Consider the following 19,582-nt stretch of genomic DNA (forward strand, 5'->3'; position numbering starts at 1 on the left):
TTCTATACATACACATATAATTAACATGTGATTTTAACTGATCATCACAGACGAAAAAGGTGACAAGGAAACTAATTCAAGACAAAACTGTCCGTAAACTTTATAAAAAAAAAAAAAAAGTAAACCTTTGTAAGTTATGCACCTTATTTTCTGAAAATCTTAGCAAGAAAACTTTTATAAAATTAATAATAAGCACGAGTTAATTAACTTTCTAATTAACTTACAAAGAAAGTTAAATTTATTGTACATTGTTTTTTCTCATACAAGTTTATTTAGCAGCATTGTGAAGGTGGGAGAGAGAGCACCTCTTGATATATATGAACACCATCATCTTGAGGCAGCATCAATCTGCATTTGCAATGTGTGGTGCTCCAATTTTGCAGAGTACGACGAGAGACCAACGTTGTTGTTGATAAGTGGTTGGTGTCCCACGAACAAAGCAACATGGCCCATGAGTTTGTCTTTCCTAGAAAAGGAAGTGCCACAGGAGCACTGCCACTTCAGATCCCCGCAGTGTTTCTCATGTGTCCTAAGATCAGAGAGCACAGAGAACTGTTTCTGGTTGCATCTCTTGCACACATACATTTTCGGGCAATGGCTTCTCTTGTAATGATTCTTGGCACAAATCATAGACTTCAATGGCTGAAACTTGGCGTGCTTTTGGTTCCACCTACACCCTTCTTGAGGACACGAATATCTCTTTGGCTTCACACCCATCAAAAACTCGCTTTCCCCTTCCAACTGTCAGGTTTTATAGAGGGGCTTTCACTAGGGAGAACAACACCAATGAGATCTGAGCCTAACCACATAAGACACTGACACCACTCTCAACCCAAAACCTTAAGGCAATGGGTTTATGGGTCTTTATTCTTATATAGTGCTCTACTCTCTCATTTCTAGCCAATGTGGGACTTAGAATCACACTTGGATTCCTAACAATCTCCCCCTCAAGGGTGAGTCCCTTCAACCACATTGGTACACTCCCCCTCCAGCGGAAGCATTCCCAACCACGAGTACCCCTTCTCTGTCCTTTTCTGTACCGCCGTTCTTTCTTAACGGGACACGCTTTACCTGACCCACACTGTCAGGAAGACTTTCGATACTAGGACCATACTGCACTCGTCTGAGCCGGTATTAACCATCGGCTCTGATACCACTTGTCAGGTTTTATAGAGGGGCTTTCACTAGGGAGAACAACACCAATGAGATCTGAGCCTAACCACATAAGACACTGACACCACTCTCAACCCAAAACCTTAAGGCAATGGGTTTATGGGTCTTTATTCTTATATAGTGCTCTACTCTCTCATTTCTAGCCAATGTGGGACTTAGAATCACACTTGGATTCCTAACAATGTCCCCCTCACAACTATGTGGAGATAACCGCCAAACCGGCGATCTCACAACAAACTTCAAACTTTCCTCTTGGCAATGCTTTAGTCATCATATCAGCACCATTATCATCTGTATGAACCTTTTTCAACTCCAACAACTTAGCATCCAAAGCATCACGTATCCAATGATACCTCACATCAATATGTTTGGATCTAGAATGAAAAGTTGGATTCTTACCAAGATGGATAGCACTTTGGCTATCAACAAACAATGAATAGTTATCTTGCCTAAAACCAAGCTCCTGCAAGAATTTCTTCAACCATAACACCTCCTTGCATGCTTCAGTAATAGCAATGAACTCTGCTTCTGTAGTAGACAACGCTACACACCTTTGTAGTCTTGATTGCCAAGCCACAGCTCCCCCTGCAAACTTTATCAAATAGCCCGAAGTGGACTTTCTGGAATCAATATCCCCAGCCAAATCTGAGTCTGAGTAACCCATCAAAGTAGGTTTATCACCTCCAAAACAAAGCTTCATATCAACTGTACCATGAAGATACCTCAAAATCCATTTCACAGCATTCCAATGCTCTCTACCTGGGTTTGACAAAAATCGACTAACTGTACCAACAGCATGTGCAATATCTGGTCTTGTACACACCATCGCATACATCAAACTGCCCACCGCAGATGCATAAGGAACTCTACTCATATTGGTCTTCTCAACTTCATTTGAAGGACTCTGTTTAACACTCAGTTTAAAATGAGTAGCAAGAGGAGTACTCACAGCTTTAGCATTTTCCATCTGGAATCTCTGCAACACCTTCCTAATGTATTGCTCTTGTGATAGATAAATCTTCTTTTCTCTCCTATCACGTGAGATATGTATGCCAAGAATCCTTTTAGCAGCTCCCAAGTCTTTCATGGCAAAAGACTCGCCAAGTGTCTTCTTTAACCTGTCAATTTTGGAAATATCTTTTCCAACAATAAGCATGTCATCAACATATAATAACAGGATAATAAAGTCATCATTAGAAAAACTTTTAACAAAGACACAATGATCAGAAGTAGTCTTCATGTAACCCTGCTCACACATAAAAGACTCAAACTTCTTATACCACTGCCTTGGAGCCTGCTTCAAACCGTATAGACTCTTCCTTAGTCTACACACATATTCTTCCTTGCCTTTAACAAGAAAACCATCAGGTTGCTTCATGTATATCTCTTCCTCCAAATTACCATGAAGGAAAGCTGTCTTCACATCCATCTGCTCAACCTCCAAATCAAGAGTAGCAGCTAAACTTAGCACAGTTCTGATGGATGACATTTTCACCACAGGTGAGAAAATCTCATTGAAATCAACACCCTTTTTCTGTCTGAAACCTTTCACCACTAATCTGGCCTTGTACCTTGGAAGTGTAGAATTTGAATCTTGTTTCACCCTGAAAATCCACCTAGTTTCCAATGCCCTTTTGCCCTTAGGCAATTTCACCAAGTCGTAAGTGTGATTATCATGCAAAGATTTCATCTCATCTTGCATTGCATCCAGCCACTGTTTCTTCTCTTCACTATCCAAAGCCTCTTCAAAACACTCAGGTTCTCCACCGTCAGTCAAGGTTATGTACTCATCACAGGAATACCTTGTAGAAGGTTGTTTCTGTCTATTAGACCTCCTGAGTTGGACTTGAGGTGATTCAGGTATATCACCAAGATCGTCATCATCATCATGTTCCTCTTGAGCATCATCAATTGGAACATCTACTCCACTTCCAAACTGTTGATCATCAACATCACCATGTTGCTCATTGTCTTGAGCTTCCGTTTCAACATTCTCCAAATTGTGAGCGGGCAACCTCATCGGATTACCATCAGTGAGATTACTGTCTTTCTCGGGTGTGGTCTTCTCCACCTTATCAATGTCTTCAATGGTCTGATCTTCCATGAATTGTACATCACGGCTTCTAACAAGCTTCTTCTCAACAGGATCATAAAACCTGTAGCCAAATTCATCCTCACCATAGCCAATAAAGATACATTGCCTTGTCTTTTTATCTAACTTGGATCTTTCATCCTTAGGAACATGAACAAATGCCCTGCAACCAAAGACACGCAAATGATCATATCTAACATTCTTACCAAACCAAATTTTGTCTGGCACCTCAATATTCAAAGCAACTGCGGGACTGAGATTAATAACATGCACAGCTGCAAGCAATGCCTCTCCCCAAAAGTGCTTAGGCAACTTTGCTTCTGAAAGCATACATGTAACCCTTTCAACCAAGGTCCTGTTCATCCTCTCCGCTAGACCATTCAACTGAGGAGTTTTAGGAGGAGTCTTCTCGTGTCTAATACCATGCTGCCTGCAATAAACATCAAAAGGTCCACGGTACTCACCACCATTATCACTACGGATGCATTTCAGCTTCTTGCCTGATTGCCTCTCAACCATAGCATGAAATTCCTTGAACTTTTCAAGTACTTGACCTTTCCGCTGAAGAGCATAGACCCATAGCTTCCTGGAACAATCATCAATAAAAGTAACAAAGTAAACTGCACCACTAAATGACTTTACCTTTAATGGGCCACAAACGTCAGAATGCACCAATTCAAGTAATTCTGACTTCCTTGAGGGTGGATGCTTCTTAAAAGATACTCTGGTTTGTTTACCAGCCATGCAATGAGAACATTTCTCCAATTCTGCATTTCTCAATCCCATAAGCACATCCTTTTTAGCTAAGCAGTTAAGCCCTTTCTCACTTATATGACCAAGCCTCCGGTGCCACAAAGATGCCTCCATATACATAGCATTCACACTGTCTTTAGCAACCAAAGCTTTAGTCCAATACAATTTAGATTGTCTCTCCCCTCTGGCCATAACCAAGTTACCTTTAGTGAGCTTCCATTTACTAGAACCAAAGTGATTGTCATAACCACAATCATCAAGCAACTGCACAGAGATTAAATTAAAACGAACATCTGGAGCATGTTTGACTCCTTTAAGCAACAACTGCACTCCCATGTTGGTTTGCAGGCAAACATCACCAACACCAATCACTTTAGACTCACCATCATTACCCATCTTCAACACTCCAAAATCACCAGAAGTGTAAGATGTGAAGAACTCCTTCCTAGGTGTAACATGCAGTGTAGCACCACTATCAATAATCCACATGCTCTCATCAGATACAAGATTAACAGACTCAAAGTTACGAAGAAGAACAAGATCACCATCTGTAGCAGTAGTGACACGATCATCATCATCATGATCATTCTCTCTCTGTTTGCCCTTCTTGTCTTTGTTCTCCTTTTTCCACTTAAAACAATATTTCTGAATGTGCCCAGTTTTATGACAAAAATGACACTCTAAATTCTTGTATCTTGACTTGGACTTGCTCCTACTCTTCTCTCTACCACCTTTATGTTCCTTTTTCTGACTTCTCCCCCTAGCTTCTGTAACAAGCATCTCAGACTGAGATGAAGAACCATGTGCCTTCCTTCTCATCTCTTCATTAAGAGCACCGCTCTTTGCCATCTGAAAAGAAACAACACCATTCGAGGCAGAGTTCGTAATTGAAACCCGAAATACCTCCCAAGACTCTGGTAGAGTATTAAGCAACCATAATCCCATAACTTCGTCATCAAACTTTATGCCCATTCCTGACAATTGATCTAGGAGCCCTTGAAACTCATTTAAGTGATCAGAAATAGAAGAATTCTCCCTGTACCTCAAATTCATCAAGCAATTTAACAAATACAATTTATTATTGCCCGACTTAGAAGCATACAAAGACTCAATCTTCTCCCACAAAGCTCTGGCATGTGTCTCATTAGCAATATGATTATAAACATTATCTTCAACATATTGCCGAATAAAACCACATACCTGTTGGTGCTCAAAGTCCCATTCTTCTTCAGACATAGAATCTGGCTTCTGTGTAGCAAAGACCGGAAGATGCAATTTCTTGACAAATAATAAATCTTTCATCTTGCCCTTCCACAAATGATAATTTGTACCATTCAAAGCAACCATCTTTGCATTTGCCTCCATCATTCAAGCAAGTAAATATAGCCCAACCAAGAGCTCTGATACCACTCTGATGGGGAAAACAACAACAAACAATATACCAGAGAATGCAGCGGATATAATTTCCCCTAACTTGCAAGAATCTATGAGGAGCAATAATCAAAGAGCAGCAATAATAAACCACCAAAAGCACAAATAAAGGCACCAAGATTTTTAACGTGGAAAACCCCTCAAATCAAGGGTAAAAACCACGAGTCGTCCAGACCAAAGAAATAGCTTCACTATGATCAACAAGAGTACAAAAGAGTCTTAATCAATAGCACAAATTAGTGCCAACACCCAACCAAATAACAAAGCAACAAAGCTTTCAAATAGAGAAGAACAAGAGAGGAAAACCTCTACAAATCACTGCTGCAGTGCGAAATTAATATCTCCCAACTCAGACCTCGTATCAAAGATCCGACCGGTCAGAATGAAGAGCAATGAGTTCCGAACCTGCTGTAAAAATTTCAGCCCGATCCAACGGTGAACGAATCCGCAGCGCCGAATTTATTGTGACAGCTATGTGAAAAACGTGAACAGAATTTTCCCTCTACCTCTCCCTCTATGTGTTAGGGCTTTCAGTGTATTCCGACTCTATTGTTCTGCCTCTCTCTTTATTTTATAGCCTCCTCTCCACTAGGTTTAAGTGAGACATGGGCTTCTCAAATTTTGGGCCTTTTCTCCACATAGGAAGGGAGCCCAATACCCAACACCAACTTCCCCTTGTTCTTAATTGGGTTGCTCAATGCAGCATTGGTCTTGTACTCATCCCCATGAGCCCTCATGTGCATCCTCAAATTCGCATCACGCTTGAACCCTTTCCCACAAACCTGGCAATAGTGCGTGTACTTCGCCAACAAATCCGCAGCATCCAATTCGATTATATCACTGTTTCTTGAAACCCCTCTATACCCTTCTTCGTTAAGTTCATGTTCTTCCCTAATAATCATGTTGTTTTCAGTAATCACAACGCCTGGATCATCTTCCTTAGTGCTATTGCTATTATCGTTGTTGTTATAGCTTTCAGTAAACCAGTCCAGCGTCTCTGACTCGGTGCTAGAAAATAAACAACCCTCACTCATATCTATGGCTGTGTTATTAGCGTTTGAGTGAGGCAATAATAACTTGTTGAGGTGGTGCAGTTTGTTGGTGCATGTAGTGGTGGTGTTGTTATTAATACCTGGAGAAGGGGTTGTGTGAGCCATCTGTTGGCAGGCGAACATCATTGATGAGGCAGTGACTAGGATTTCTTGGATTGTGGAGTTCATGCTGGATATGGCCATGGAAGTTGACTCGGGAAGGGTTTGATTTGGGGAGAGAATAACACCCACTAGGGTCTGCACCTCGCTCACCTTGTCCTTCAGAATAGAGAGATTGAAGAGGAGGGTGCTGGAGTGTGAAGCTGACCCAGATTCCACAGAGGGTGACACCAATTCTTCATGCTCAGGGAACATCTGAAGATGATTTTGGAAGCTAGATGTGACCCTTGAAATCATTGCTTGATTTGATCAATTGATTACCTTGTTCTTCTTTCCAACGCTAGCTGATAAAGATTGGTTCTTGATATATATATAAATATAATGTGTGAGAAGCAAAAATTAAGCAGAGTGTGTGATGGTAATAAGAGAGAGAGTGAGAGAGAGAAGTCAACTGAGAGATGAAACATGAAGTTCTTCCCCACTTACGACCTCCCTTGCATGAACCCTATCTGAAGGTGGGGTCATTGTTCATTCGAAATTCAAAAGAAATTGCAAGTGACAGACACAGACCAATGGGGTATAACTTTATTGGACTTCCCGGCAATACGTTTTTTAACATGTTGATCAATTTTTATTATATTATATATAGCTATACCTATAGGTTGCTTAGATCTATAAACCCTATCATGCTTCTATCTCTTCTTTCTAACAAACAAATATTTTTCTTTTTGCTTTTGTAATTAATTGTTGGGAACAATTTTTGTCATTATAATAATAATATTAACCCTTTTTTATAGATAAAGATTATTAAATTTTGACAACTTTTTCTGAGAATCACATTAAAGATGACAATAGAGTAATTTTGAAATATTGAGAATGAAAAAATATAAAAATGAAAAATTATTTAAAAAATAAATAAAAATCATTTTCCTTTTCTTTTGTTTATCGACTTTGAAGTGTTGATTGTAATGTTGAAACACTTGATCATCCTATGAAAAGGCAATTTACCAAGAACATAACATAATAATATGTGTTGATTCCGAAAAAAAGTTGTAACAGTCGAAAGTGATTATACAAGAACCAGAGGAATCTGAGACAGCCTTGAAAACAAAACTAAAACTATGGAGTCGAACTCAGGCACTGTTGTTTGAATCAATCCAATTAGACAAATAAAGTAAGAAAAAAAATTAATATAATATACTTATATATATATGTGTGTGCTGAAATCAATTTTGTTTCATGTTCATAACTTTCCTTTTTCTTTTTTCTTATATTCACTCCTGTAACTTGCAAGAGGTTTTGAACAGTGTCAGAAAGTGTTTGTGCAAATACCAATGGTATCTGAAATATTTGCAGTCACAAAAATAGAAACACACATGTTAGGTGGATAGAAAATATATTTAATATTATTTTGTACTTGCAGACATTTGTTTGATTTAGGATTAGGTTTATCTGGTCAACGTATTCGAAAGTTTGAATTGAAGTGTTCATAAGGAGAATCTTGTTAAAAATGAAGACATGTCAAATAGCGTCATGCATGCTTGGAAAATGCAAGAAGCAAGCTTCATAAGATGACCTAAACCGAAGGAGCCATTGCTAAACAGTCAAAACTCATGCAGCCTTCTAATTATTCATATCAGTCATGCCATCTTTCATTCCTCGTTAATATTATTACTATAAAAATATATTTCTGGGTAAAATATATAATTTTAATATTTCTGCATGCATGTATATATAGGGATTTTAAAAATGGTTTTTAAAATTATCTCCATGTGTAATGAACAAATTATTATTTTTTTGGGTGGTTTTACAATTGTCGTTTTTAAAACTTGGTAAAAGTTATTTTATAAATTTTAATGGATTATATAGCCTTCAAGTAAATTTATTTCATTCTTTTACTTTTACGAATGGTTAACATAAACTATTTTTTAAATTCAATACATTCTCAATTAATCGTAATTAATTAAATATTTTCAAAATTAAATATATTTAAAAATTTAATATTTTAAAAAACTTAACACTATATCATCAACTCAAATTTGATCAACGATATCACTTATATCAATTTTGATTGAAAGCATCATTCTCTCACTCAATCTTTGTTGATGTTTAATAGGCTAATTTTAATCAACACAGACACCATTGTTAGATGGCAAAGCGCCAACAATTAATTAGTATCTTAAGCTAACATTTTCAATCTCTTAGACTATCTTAATTCGTTCTTGTGCTCACTTCTCTCTTCTGTATGCAGGACATACACATGCTTCTGTGGGCACCTCACGCACACAAGGGACACAAAGAAAGGGGAAGAATACGTAGATAAATAGTTGTAAAAAGAAAGTATTTTTCTCATTCATCAATCAATTATGATTTTATGATTGCAAAAAACATGTATTTATATGGTTGTTCTGTTTGTAGCTAAAATAACATAACCTAGTTTAGTTAGATTACAAACTACAACAACTCCTTTAATCCATTAACCCTAAGCTAGTCATCCAATTTGTTCCATGAGTTTCTCAAACCGAGCTTGTTTCAATGGTTTCGTGAAGATGTCTGTTGTTTTTTATTCGGTGTAACAATAGATTAGGTTTAGTTTTTTTTTTTTTTTTTTTTCATACTTGATTTCCTAAGGAAATGAAACTTTGTTCTTTAGATCCAGAACAACCCGTCTTAAGTTTTGGTATGGACTAACTCTTAATATCCAGATTAAAATATAGATAAGATTAAAATCTAAATTTAATAAAATAGATTTTGGATTGAATATTTAATAAAATTTATTTTAAATAGATTAGATAATAACAAAAGCAAATGATTTTGGCATAGATGGATTTTTATTTTCACTCATTGTAACACCCCATTTAAAAAATAACTTTAATTTAAATGAAATGCCACACAGATAGAAATTTAGAAACAAGTCCTGGAGTATAAACGTTACTCCTTACAATATCCAAAAATGCTAGGAGAAACTAAGGCACACCGTGATGCCAGATACAACCAAGAATCCAAGGACTTAACGAAAGTTAATAGAATACTAAAGAGTAAAGCGTACATGGGCCATAGCCCTAAAGAAAAGTCCAAATAAAACATGAAGTCCAGCCCAGGTAGACTATGCAGCGGAATCATCTCTTCCCTGTTTACCTCGAGTGCCTCTCGCATCTACTCACATCAATGAATTGATGATCATCGCAAAAGGAGAAGGACCACATACAAGACAACCCAACAAGCAAACAGGGTAAGCTAGAGTAGAAACAGTTTATCAAGCAGTCACATGCTATTACACAATCCAAAACAATATTCATCAACCAATCATGTTATGACTTCTCAAGCAATACACTAGACTCAGACTCGACTCATCCGGATTACATATAATCAGGTCGAATTCAGCGGATGTTTGTACTTGTGGTGAATACCTCTGCTCACCCCCGAGCTGCTCACCCCCGATCTATGTGTTACAAGTGTTACAATGAATCAATTCCCTTACACACAAGGTTAGCCCTTAATGAGTTTCAGGCCTCCTGCTACTCTCACCACAGGAGTCAGTCCGCTCTAAGTGAGACTAACTGACTCCTTAGAGTGTCAGGATGCAACCTTACCATGAATCCTTACCAGACCATATAGATGGGGCACCACCATGGACTCCCACTAACAGAGGCCATGGAATTACGTCCCGACCACTGAAGCACCACCATGAAGTCTCACCTAGAGACTCGTGGATTTACGTACTAACAACATACCAATCACATTCCAAACAAACAAATAATATTGATCATGCATTTAACACTTCACGCCATCCTTTGTAACCCATCCTCATTCATATATTCATATTTCATGTTGATTTCATACCATCACATTCTTCCCAATTCGGGGATATAGAACTTCACCTCATACCAATACCATGCCATCAATGTAACATTATTGTTCATACCGAATTTATGACCACATATATAACCAACCATTTCATTGAAATCGCATGCCAAGATTTATCCCAAACCCATCATCCACAATCCATGAATCACATCACTCATGCATGATCATTTATCACATGCTTTTAATATAACAATTAGATTCAAGCCAATAATAACCATTCAAGATCAAAGAAACAACCAAACTACAGCGATCTTGCGATAAAAACTGCTCTCACTACAGAGCTCTGATTCAAGATCCGACCGGTCAAAGTCAAGAATTATGCGTTAAGGATTAGCTGTTAAAATATCAACTCGATCCAACGGTTAATGAGTCAGGAAAGTCAATTTTACTAAAACTGCGCATATCAGAAAAATACACAGTCGCCCAGCGAGCCAAGGAACTCGCCCAGCGACTGTGCGACGCATCAGAATACGAGAAAAGACGTCAAACATCACAGTTTCATGAATATTTGAACCCCTAACTCAGAAATATACAAAAACTAATGTTTTCCAATCATTTAAGCATAAAACAGAAACGAAAAGTAACCACATATATCAAAAACGCGAAAAAGAACCTAGCTTCCCTTACCTGGAAAGGGGTTAGCAGAGGACTTCGATACCCGAACCGTGATGAACAGTAGCTCAAGGAATAGCTTCGAGGGCTGGAAAACAATGGAACGAGCTTAAAACGAGATTATTAAGACAACCCTAGTTGGAACTACGAAGAATGAACAGAATGGAGCAAGAGCATGAGTTGGAAGCTGACTTATGAAGAGTAAAAAACTGGTCTGGGCTCACTTGATGAGAAAAAGTGGATGAACCCTAGCAGAGTTTCGCAGCTGCTCAAAGAGGAAGTAAGAGTTCTGTTTTACGAAGATGAGCATAGTGGTTAGGTTAGGGTAGTTTAGGGTTCTTAGATCCCCTTTGGGCCAGCCCTAGGCCCAACTGATTTGGGGTATCCCATTTAATTAAAGGCAGAAAATAAAGTGGGCCTTACATTCTCCCCAACAACAAAAATTTTTGTCCTCAAAAATTCACTGATGTGATACGAAGAAAACTACGTTTTCCTCACGCCCTATGACAACCACCACTCAGACATGACAGATTTGATGACTCCAACACCTATAACTACTGGAAAGTTTGCCTATATGCTAAGCGACATGTGTTCAATAGCGTAAATTGGTTTAGTCACTACACTCGAAATAACTTCCAACATGCAATCTTAAAAATCGAATGCTCCTTCATACTTGCCCAACTAACTTGTATCTGACATACTGACTCACCTCTCATAAGCTCCCCACTACCTCTTGTAGGTTTTATCAAAGTCTCATATGACTTTAAGTCTCAAACTATAGCATGTTCGTTATCACTTCCCATCACCTCGTTCACTCCTTTATGCCTCACTCCACTGACTTGATCACTATTGAGTTTTGGCTTACTGCCTTACCATCTACACTCTTGACCACTTTTATGCATAACGACAATCATAACATCTTGCCTCCTTTACTGACTTCAACCAATGGTAACAAAGTCCACAACCAAGTCATTCCGGATCCAAATTAAGCTTTCCTCTATTACGGCCACCAAATTCATTTCGGTATGTCACCTTCTTTTCTGATCTACTAACTTGTAATTATCCTTCCACAAAAGCCTTAGAATCAGGTCTTACCTTGACTTGAAATTTCTAGTTTGATTTATACCTATCAACTCTAAGATACTTCTCAAACTAAGATTTTTCTGAATTACTTTTTTTTTTCAACCTTGTTGAGAGACTCACTAGTTCTAGTAAGATGACTAATTTAATGAAATCTCCTCACACATTCTCTTTCCAACCCAAACACTTATGTTTCTCAATCAACCCTTACTCTTAATTCGTCAAATCACGGATCTTGAATTCCATTCTCTGGCTAAACATCTACTCTCACTTTCTCAATTCCAAGTTGGCACTCTAACTTGAAATCATAACTCAAACCATCTCCTACTACTCTTGCACAACTTTCTCTGAGTAACCCCATAATTCCAACTCTAAATGATTCTATGAACATCTTTAATTGATAGTCATAAGAATGAAACTTTTGTTGTTTAACAAGAACTGGTTGTCGTAGTAATACTCTAGGTCGTGAGTAAGATAGTTCTTTTTGCGCACCTCTTACCCTTCATAAGTATCACTTGTCGTCATCCTATGGCGCTACTCTGATCAACATGCAAAGTCACTTATCTGTTTACTCAAAATGATGCTTCTTTCATGTCTGCCACGCCAAGGAAGCAATCATCGTTGAGAATCCTTCCTCCAAAACTCATATGTAACTTACAAAACCCTTTGAACTCCCCTTTGCATAGCCTTAACATCCTATTCTCTCAACATCGTATCCACCATTTTTAAACCATTAGTCCTACGAGTCACTCCAGTCTTTGTCCATACTCTTCTTGAACATTCCAAAGACCCTTTTCGCGCTTGGAAAACTCACCGCTAAATCTTGATGATACCGCTAACATGTTTGACATTCCTTACCTTTATCAGATTTCCACTCCATAAAACCATAGACCCGAAAAGTCAATCTTCCCTTATCCAACGTTTACCCTTGAACAATCTATCCTTGTGATTATACTTAGTATAAGCCACTACTTCTCCAACATCTCTTTCACTTCCGTATTCACTTCAAACTCTCAGTAGGACCCTTCCATTTGGAAACTATTAACACAAGTTCTTCTTCAGACACCAATGCAAAAGTGAACTCCACCACACCAAGGTCAAAATTCTAGTACTTACTTTAGTTCACGTCTATAGACTCTTCTACCACCGAGATCCTTTGCGTCTATTATTCACTTTTCTTTGTCAGACGACTTTTAATTCACATGAAAACCTGCCCCTACTATTTAGCTTGCTCTATACTTCATACTCGATCACTAACTTATCTCTTTTAAATCAAAGAACACCACCTCGTTGGTTGTCCCAGCTCATCGAAATGAGATTGGGAAAGCAACCAATCCACCCTTGAGATTATGTCCCAACCCTGTAAAGGAAATAATTCAAATTGGATTTGAGTTTAAATACTTTGATCCCCACGAAAGAACCACACACCCGAGTGAATCTTCACTTGGCCTCAATTGTAGCAAAACCACCATCTCAACCTCAGCTCCTTCTTGTAGATCACCATGACTCCTTTATCATACTGGAGACATCAAGGAATATACGACCTTAAACGAGACCAAAACCCATAATCTAATCACCGCATTCTTAACATGTATCTTTTGAATTAGACCATTTGTGCTAACCACTTTAGTACTAATCATCGCAAACACTCTCGTAACTACTCAAAAATTTTATTTTCCTTTCCTATTTCCCTGCATCATGACATTACTAACTATCCTTCCCCACCAGGACAAACTCAACTATGTGTTTCTTCTTCTGATACTTGAAACCACCCATCTCATATCCCAGGTTAAACCTTTCTCTTTTGTGAGCCACCTTACTTAGAACACTCCTTCTACTCTTGACTTGGATGAATGCTATTGCTGAGAAGATCCACCTACTTCTTACTACTATTGATCTGATATATATAACCCCTAATATACTTTCTTCTCAGATAACATCATCATACTTGACTGATCTTCAAGGGTCTACCTCATGTAAGCCTCCAACTACCTATTTGCTTTCCTTATACACTTCATGATCTCTACCCTTAATCTCAAACCTTCCACAATGTTCCACTTCAAACCCCAGACCTTGTCAAGATATAAAATCTAGTTGATTTCCCAAACCTTGCTACACGAGCACGCACCGATATCTTCTCTTATACCCATCCCTAAACTCAACTCTTCTTGTAAAACTTGTGGTACACGATCTTAAAATTCGATCTTGTAGTTCTCGCGGCCCAAAGCGTTGCTTCTTAACCTTCAAATTCATTTCTCAGCCAGCCCTCTAAACCAAGACTTAACTTTCATCACCTATCGATATACAACCTTTTACATCTTCACATCTTTGAGACAAGAGATTGTCTCAAACACCCTACAAATCCTTGTAAGGGTGAGTAGGTCAAGTTTCCCTCATCGCTACAGACACAAGACACAAAACACAGGGGCGTAACAGGACAAACTAGAACATACAAGGCAACACTCCATCATCTACAGACATCCAAACCTTTCGTCTGTCACCCTTCCTTCCCCAAACCATTGGGATTAAGAAAGGAAAAACAACCTTTGATCTAGTCATGAGTGTGCACCCTCATTACTTTATCAAGGCGTTTTTCTGTTCTTAAAACTTTTGGTTTTACTGACACACTCGACTAGACATGACTACTCACGCCTACGAGGCATGAACAAACCCACAACCTCAAGTCATCCTAAGGACGAACTGCTCTGATACCATTAATGTAACACCCCATTTAAATAATAACTTTAATTTAAATGAAATGCCACACATATAGAAATTTAGAGACAAGTCCTGAAGTATAAACGTTACTCCTTACAATATCCAAAAATACTAGGAGAAACTAAGGCACACCGTGATGCCAGATACAACCAAGAATCCAAGGACTTAACGAAAGTTAATAGAATACTAAAGAGTAAAGCGTACATGGGCCATAGCCCTAAAGAAAAGCCCAAATAAAACATGAAGTCCAGCCCAGGTAGACTATGCAGCGGAATCATCTCTTCCTTGTTGACCTCGAGTGCCTCTCGCATCTGCTCACATCAATGAATTGATGATCATCACAAAAGGAGAAGGACCACATACAAGACAACCAAACAAGCAAACAGGGTAAGATAGAGTAGAAACAGTTTATCAAGCAGTCACATGCTATTACACAATCCAAAACAATATTCATCAACCAATCATGTTATGACTTCTCAAGCAATACACTAGACTCAGACTCGACTCATCCGGATTACATATAATCAGGTCGAATTCAGCGGATGTTTGTACTTGTGGTGAATACCTCTGCTCACCCCCGAGCTGCTCACCCCCGATCTATGTGTTACAAGTGTTACAATGAATCAATTCCCTTACACACAAGGTTAGCCCTTAATGAGTTTCAGGCCTCCTGCTACTCTCACCACAGGAGTCAGTCCGCTCTAAGTGAGACTAACTGACTCCTTAGAGTGTCAGGATGCAACCTTACCATGAATCCTTACCAGACCATATAGATGGGGCACCACCATGGACTCCCACTAACAGAGGCCATGGAATTACGTCCCGACCACTGAAGCACCACCATGAAGTCTCACCTAGAGACTCGTGGATTTACGTACTAACAACATACCAATCACATTCCAAACAAACAAATAATATTGATCATGCATTTAACACTTCACGCCATCCTTTGTAACCCATCCTCATTCATATATTCATATTTCATGTTGATTTCATACCATCACATTCTTCCCAATTCGGGGATATAGAACTTCACCTCATACCAATACCATGCCATCAATGTAACATTATTGTTCATACCGAATTTATGACCACATATATAACCAACCATTTCATTGAAATCGCATGCCAAGATTTATCCCAAACCCATCATCCACAATCCATGAATCACATCACTCATGCATGATCATTTATCACATGCTTTTAATATAACAATTAGATTCAAGCCAATAATAACCATTCAAGATCAAAGAAACAACCAAACTACAGCGATCTTGCGATAAAAACTGCTCTCACTACAGAGCTCTGATTCAAGATCCGACCGGTCAAAGTCAAGAATTATGCGTTAAGGATTAGCTGTTAAAATATCAACTCGATCCAACGGTTAATGAGTCAGGAAAGTCAATTTTACTAAAACTGCGCATATCAGAAAAATACACAGTCGCCCAGCGAGCCAAGGAACTCGCCTAGCGACTGTGCGACGCATCAGAATACGAGAAAAGACGTCAAACATCACAGTTTCATGAATATTTGAACCCCTAACTCAGAAATATACAAAAACTAACGTTTTCCAATCATTTAAGCATAAAACAGAAACGAAAAGTAATCACATATTTCAAAAATGCGAAAAAGAACCTAGCTTCCCTTACCTGGAAAGGGGTTAGCAGAGGACTTCGATACCCGAACCGTGATGAACAATAGCTCAAGGAATAGATTCGAGGGCTGGAAAACAGTGGAACGAGCTTAAAACGAGATCATTAAGACAACGAAGAATGAACAGAATGGAGCAAGAGCATGAGTTGGAAGCTGACTTAAGAAGAGTAGAAAACTGGTCTGGACTCATTTGATGAGAAACAATGGTTGAACCCTAGTAGAGCTTCGCAACTGCTCAAAAAGGAAGTAAGAGTTTTGTTTTACGAAAATGAGCATAGTGGTTAGGGTTAGGGCAGTTTAGGGTTCTTAGATCCCTTTGGACCAGCCCTAAACTCAACTAATTTGGGATATCTTTTTAATTAAAGGCGGCAAAAAATAAAGTGGACCTTACACTTATAGTATTATATTAATTAGGTAATACATTCATTCTTATATTTGTCAAATACATATAAAATTAATATATAATTAATACTAAAAATATTCTGTGCGATTAGTTATTTAATTACAAACAACTACATGTATAATAATAAGTTTATTAATTTTACCTTATTTTTTACAGTAATAAATTAATAATGCGTTATTAGACAATTATTTCTTTTGGTATAACATATATATATATATATATAATAAAATTAAGTTCAGTATTTAAACAGTTTTGAATTTTTTTTCATTTAATCCTAAAATTTTTAATCTATTTAAAATTTAATAAATTGATTTATAATAAATAAGAACTAGTTGTTTTATGACTCTTTGGTTTGTCAACTTTTTTTTTCTGATGTAAAATACAACTTTCAGATTTTTATGAAAATTAATTTAAGGGTTCATAAAATATAAAATATGGAGAGAAAGAAAAATCTTAGTCTTAAATTTTATATTGAAAATATTAAATTGATTAAAAATCTCTATTCCATTAGGATCTGTAAAAGAAAATCCTAAAAATACAGAATATAATATGCGCGAAGTAGTTAGAAGTTATATAATTATAGAACTAACTTAAAGATTCAAAGGATACGAACTATATTGAAAACAGCTTTTGCATATATATAATTTATAACTATTTATTTTTTAATTATATTAAATAATATAACTATTATTTAAAATTTTAGAAAAGCCAAATCCTAAGAAATATGGTTACTTTTAAAATTTTCTACGAGGATATAAATTTGATGAGAATAAAAATATAAAATAAATAATGAAACTTATCATACAAATAAAATTATTTTAAATATATATATTTTTAGAAATCTCTTCAAATTTTTAAAATCTTATCCATTACACCATGACTAGGTGTTTTATCTATTAAAATCTTTATGAGATAATGTGTTTTTTACTGGACTTTTTTTGTACGGTCCTTGTAGAATATTAAAAGGTACAATATATTGATATTTTAATTTTTTTTATATTTTAAAATTGTAAAATCAATGACGTCAATATATTTTGAAGACATGAATAATACAGGAAAATTCAACAAAAATATCTAAATTCGTACACAATTATACGTAATTTCTTCCATAATCAACATTTATTGTATCCTTAATGTGATGATAGCTGCTAATTAAGATTGAAAATGTGGATTTTTCATTCTTTAAGATTCATATAAGCAAAATGGAAGATTGATATGAAGAATGGATTAAAATATGGATCAAAATAAAAAAAAACATATTTAAGAAAATGAATATTTGATGAAAGGGTTAAATATGTTTTTGGTCTCTTAACTTTATATGAATTTGGGAGTTAGTTCATTTCGAAATTTTGGATCAATTTAGTCCTTCCTCTTTTGAAATATGTGAATTTAGTCATTTTAATCAAATTTTGTTAGGTTTATTTAAATATTTCGTAAACATTTTAGGATTGTATTTGAATTGTTTATACTATTTGACACATTTTTGTTTTAATGTTGTCAAATACTATTATGAAACACGCTTGAAATGTCAAATAAACTTAACAAAATTTGATTAAAATAACTAAATTCACGTATTTCGAAAGATGAAAAACTAAATTGCTTCAAAATTTTGAGATGGATAAATTCCAGAATTCACCGAAAAGTTAAGGAATCAAATAAATATTTAACCTTTAATGAAACAGATTTAAGGAAATTATTTTTTAATGGATCTTAGTGTTGGGCTTTGTTATTTATAACTCTCTTTCAAACTTCTTCATTTTTCCATTTCACACCATTCTCTTTCTCTTCTTCCACAACCTTCACTTTCTCTACATCTTCCCTTCTCCCGTGGCACCCCCTTTATTTCTATTTTCTCCCGTAACTCCCTAGTATACAAATATAAAAAAAAAAAAAATCGATGTACAAATAAAAATTAATTCAACGAAAAAATAAGAAGAATATGGGAAAGTAGGGACATAAATGCTAGACTAAAATCCCAAACTAACTACTGTGTTACATGTAGTTAAATATGTTTAAATTACGTTATCCATAATTATAATCTAAATTTGAATAGTTCAAAATATATTCTTAAATTGCATGATGCATAAATTCAAAACATAGTTTTAAATTAAATATAAAAGTGTTAAAATACGACAATTTGGTACTTTTATATTATAGGAATAGTAGAAGATGGTTGAGGTTGGGTAAAAAAATGTGTCCAAAGTTAAAATAAAAAAGATACTATGTAACTACTTTATTTAACTCCCAATACACATGGAAACAAGTAATAGTTTTCTCTTTAGGCTAATATCAATGTTCTTCTTCAAGAAAAAAAAAATGACTTAACAAGAAAGGTACTTACAATCAAATGAAAATATTTCCCAGAAATTAATACATATATTTGGATAAAAATTACAAACATATTTTGGTTTATTCTCATTATATTAAAGAATTGACTTAAAATTATTTCATTTTTCACTATTTTAAGGCTTTATTATTTCATTAAAACATATAAAATGTAAAGGATTAGAATAACAAAAGTTGCTGTGGTGTAGTGGTTATCACGTCAGTCTTACACACTGAAGGTCCTCAGTTCGATCCTGGGCAGTAACATTTTTTATTTTTAATTAAGCATTAAAAATGTTAGTTTATATCTCTTATATCTCGTAG

At 36.3% G+C, this 19,582-nt stretch overlaps 1 protein-coding gene and 1 non-coding gene across 2 annotated transcripts; one reads left to right on the forward strand and one right to left on the reverse strand.

The window, feature by feature from the left end:
- Positions 1-143: 143 nt before the first annotated feature.
- On the reverse strand, positions 144-7,061 carry LOC114185550 (protein SENSITIVE TO PROTON RHIZOTOXICITY 2-like). The gene is made up of 2 exons (XM_085673113.1): positions 6,115-7,061; positions 144-741 (listed from the first exon to the last, which is right to left on the reverse strand). The coding sequence occupies exons 1-2, from the start codon at positions 6,895-6,897 to the stop codon at positions 328-330; spliced, it is 1,197 nt and encodes a 398-aa protein (XP_085529239.1). The 5' UTR covers positions 6,898-7,061; the 3' UTR covers positions 144-327.
- A 12,391-nt stretch (positions 7,062-19,452) lies between these two features.
- Positions 19,453-19,525, forward strand: TRNAV-UAC (transfer RNA valine (anticodon UAC)). The gene has a single exon. It is a non-coding gene; the product is annotated as a tRNA-Val (tRNA).
- The last annotated feature ends 57 nt before the right edge of the window (positions 19,526-19,582 follow it).

Source organism: Vigna unguiculata, chromosome 5, assembly GCF_037176805.1.
Source record: "Vigna unguiculata cultivar grain cowpea cultivar isolate G323 ecotype 2 chromosome 5, ASM3717680v1, whole genome shotgun sequence".
In the NCBI taxonomy this organism is placed as follows: Eukaryota; Viridiplantae; Streptophyta; class Magnoliopsida; order Fabales; family Fabaceae; genus Vigna; species Vigna unguiculata.

What these genes read in the sequence shown, in the direction of transcription:
- LOC114185550 (XM_085673113.1), bottom strand. Translation starts at nt 6,897, where the DNA reads ATGATTTCAAGGGTCACATCTAGCTTCCAAAATCATCTTCAGATGTTC. An exon ending in TTAAGAACAAGGGGAAGTTG is followed by an intron (nt 742 to 6,114) that starts GTGTTGGGTATT and finishes AAAACCTGACAG; the next exon opens with TTGGAAGGGGAAAGCGAGTT.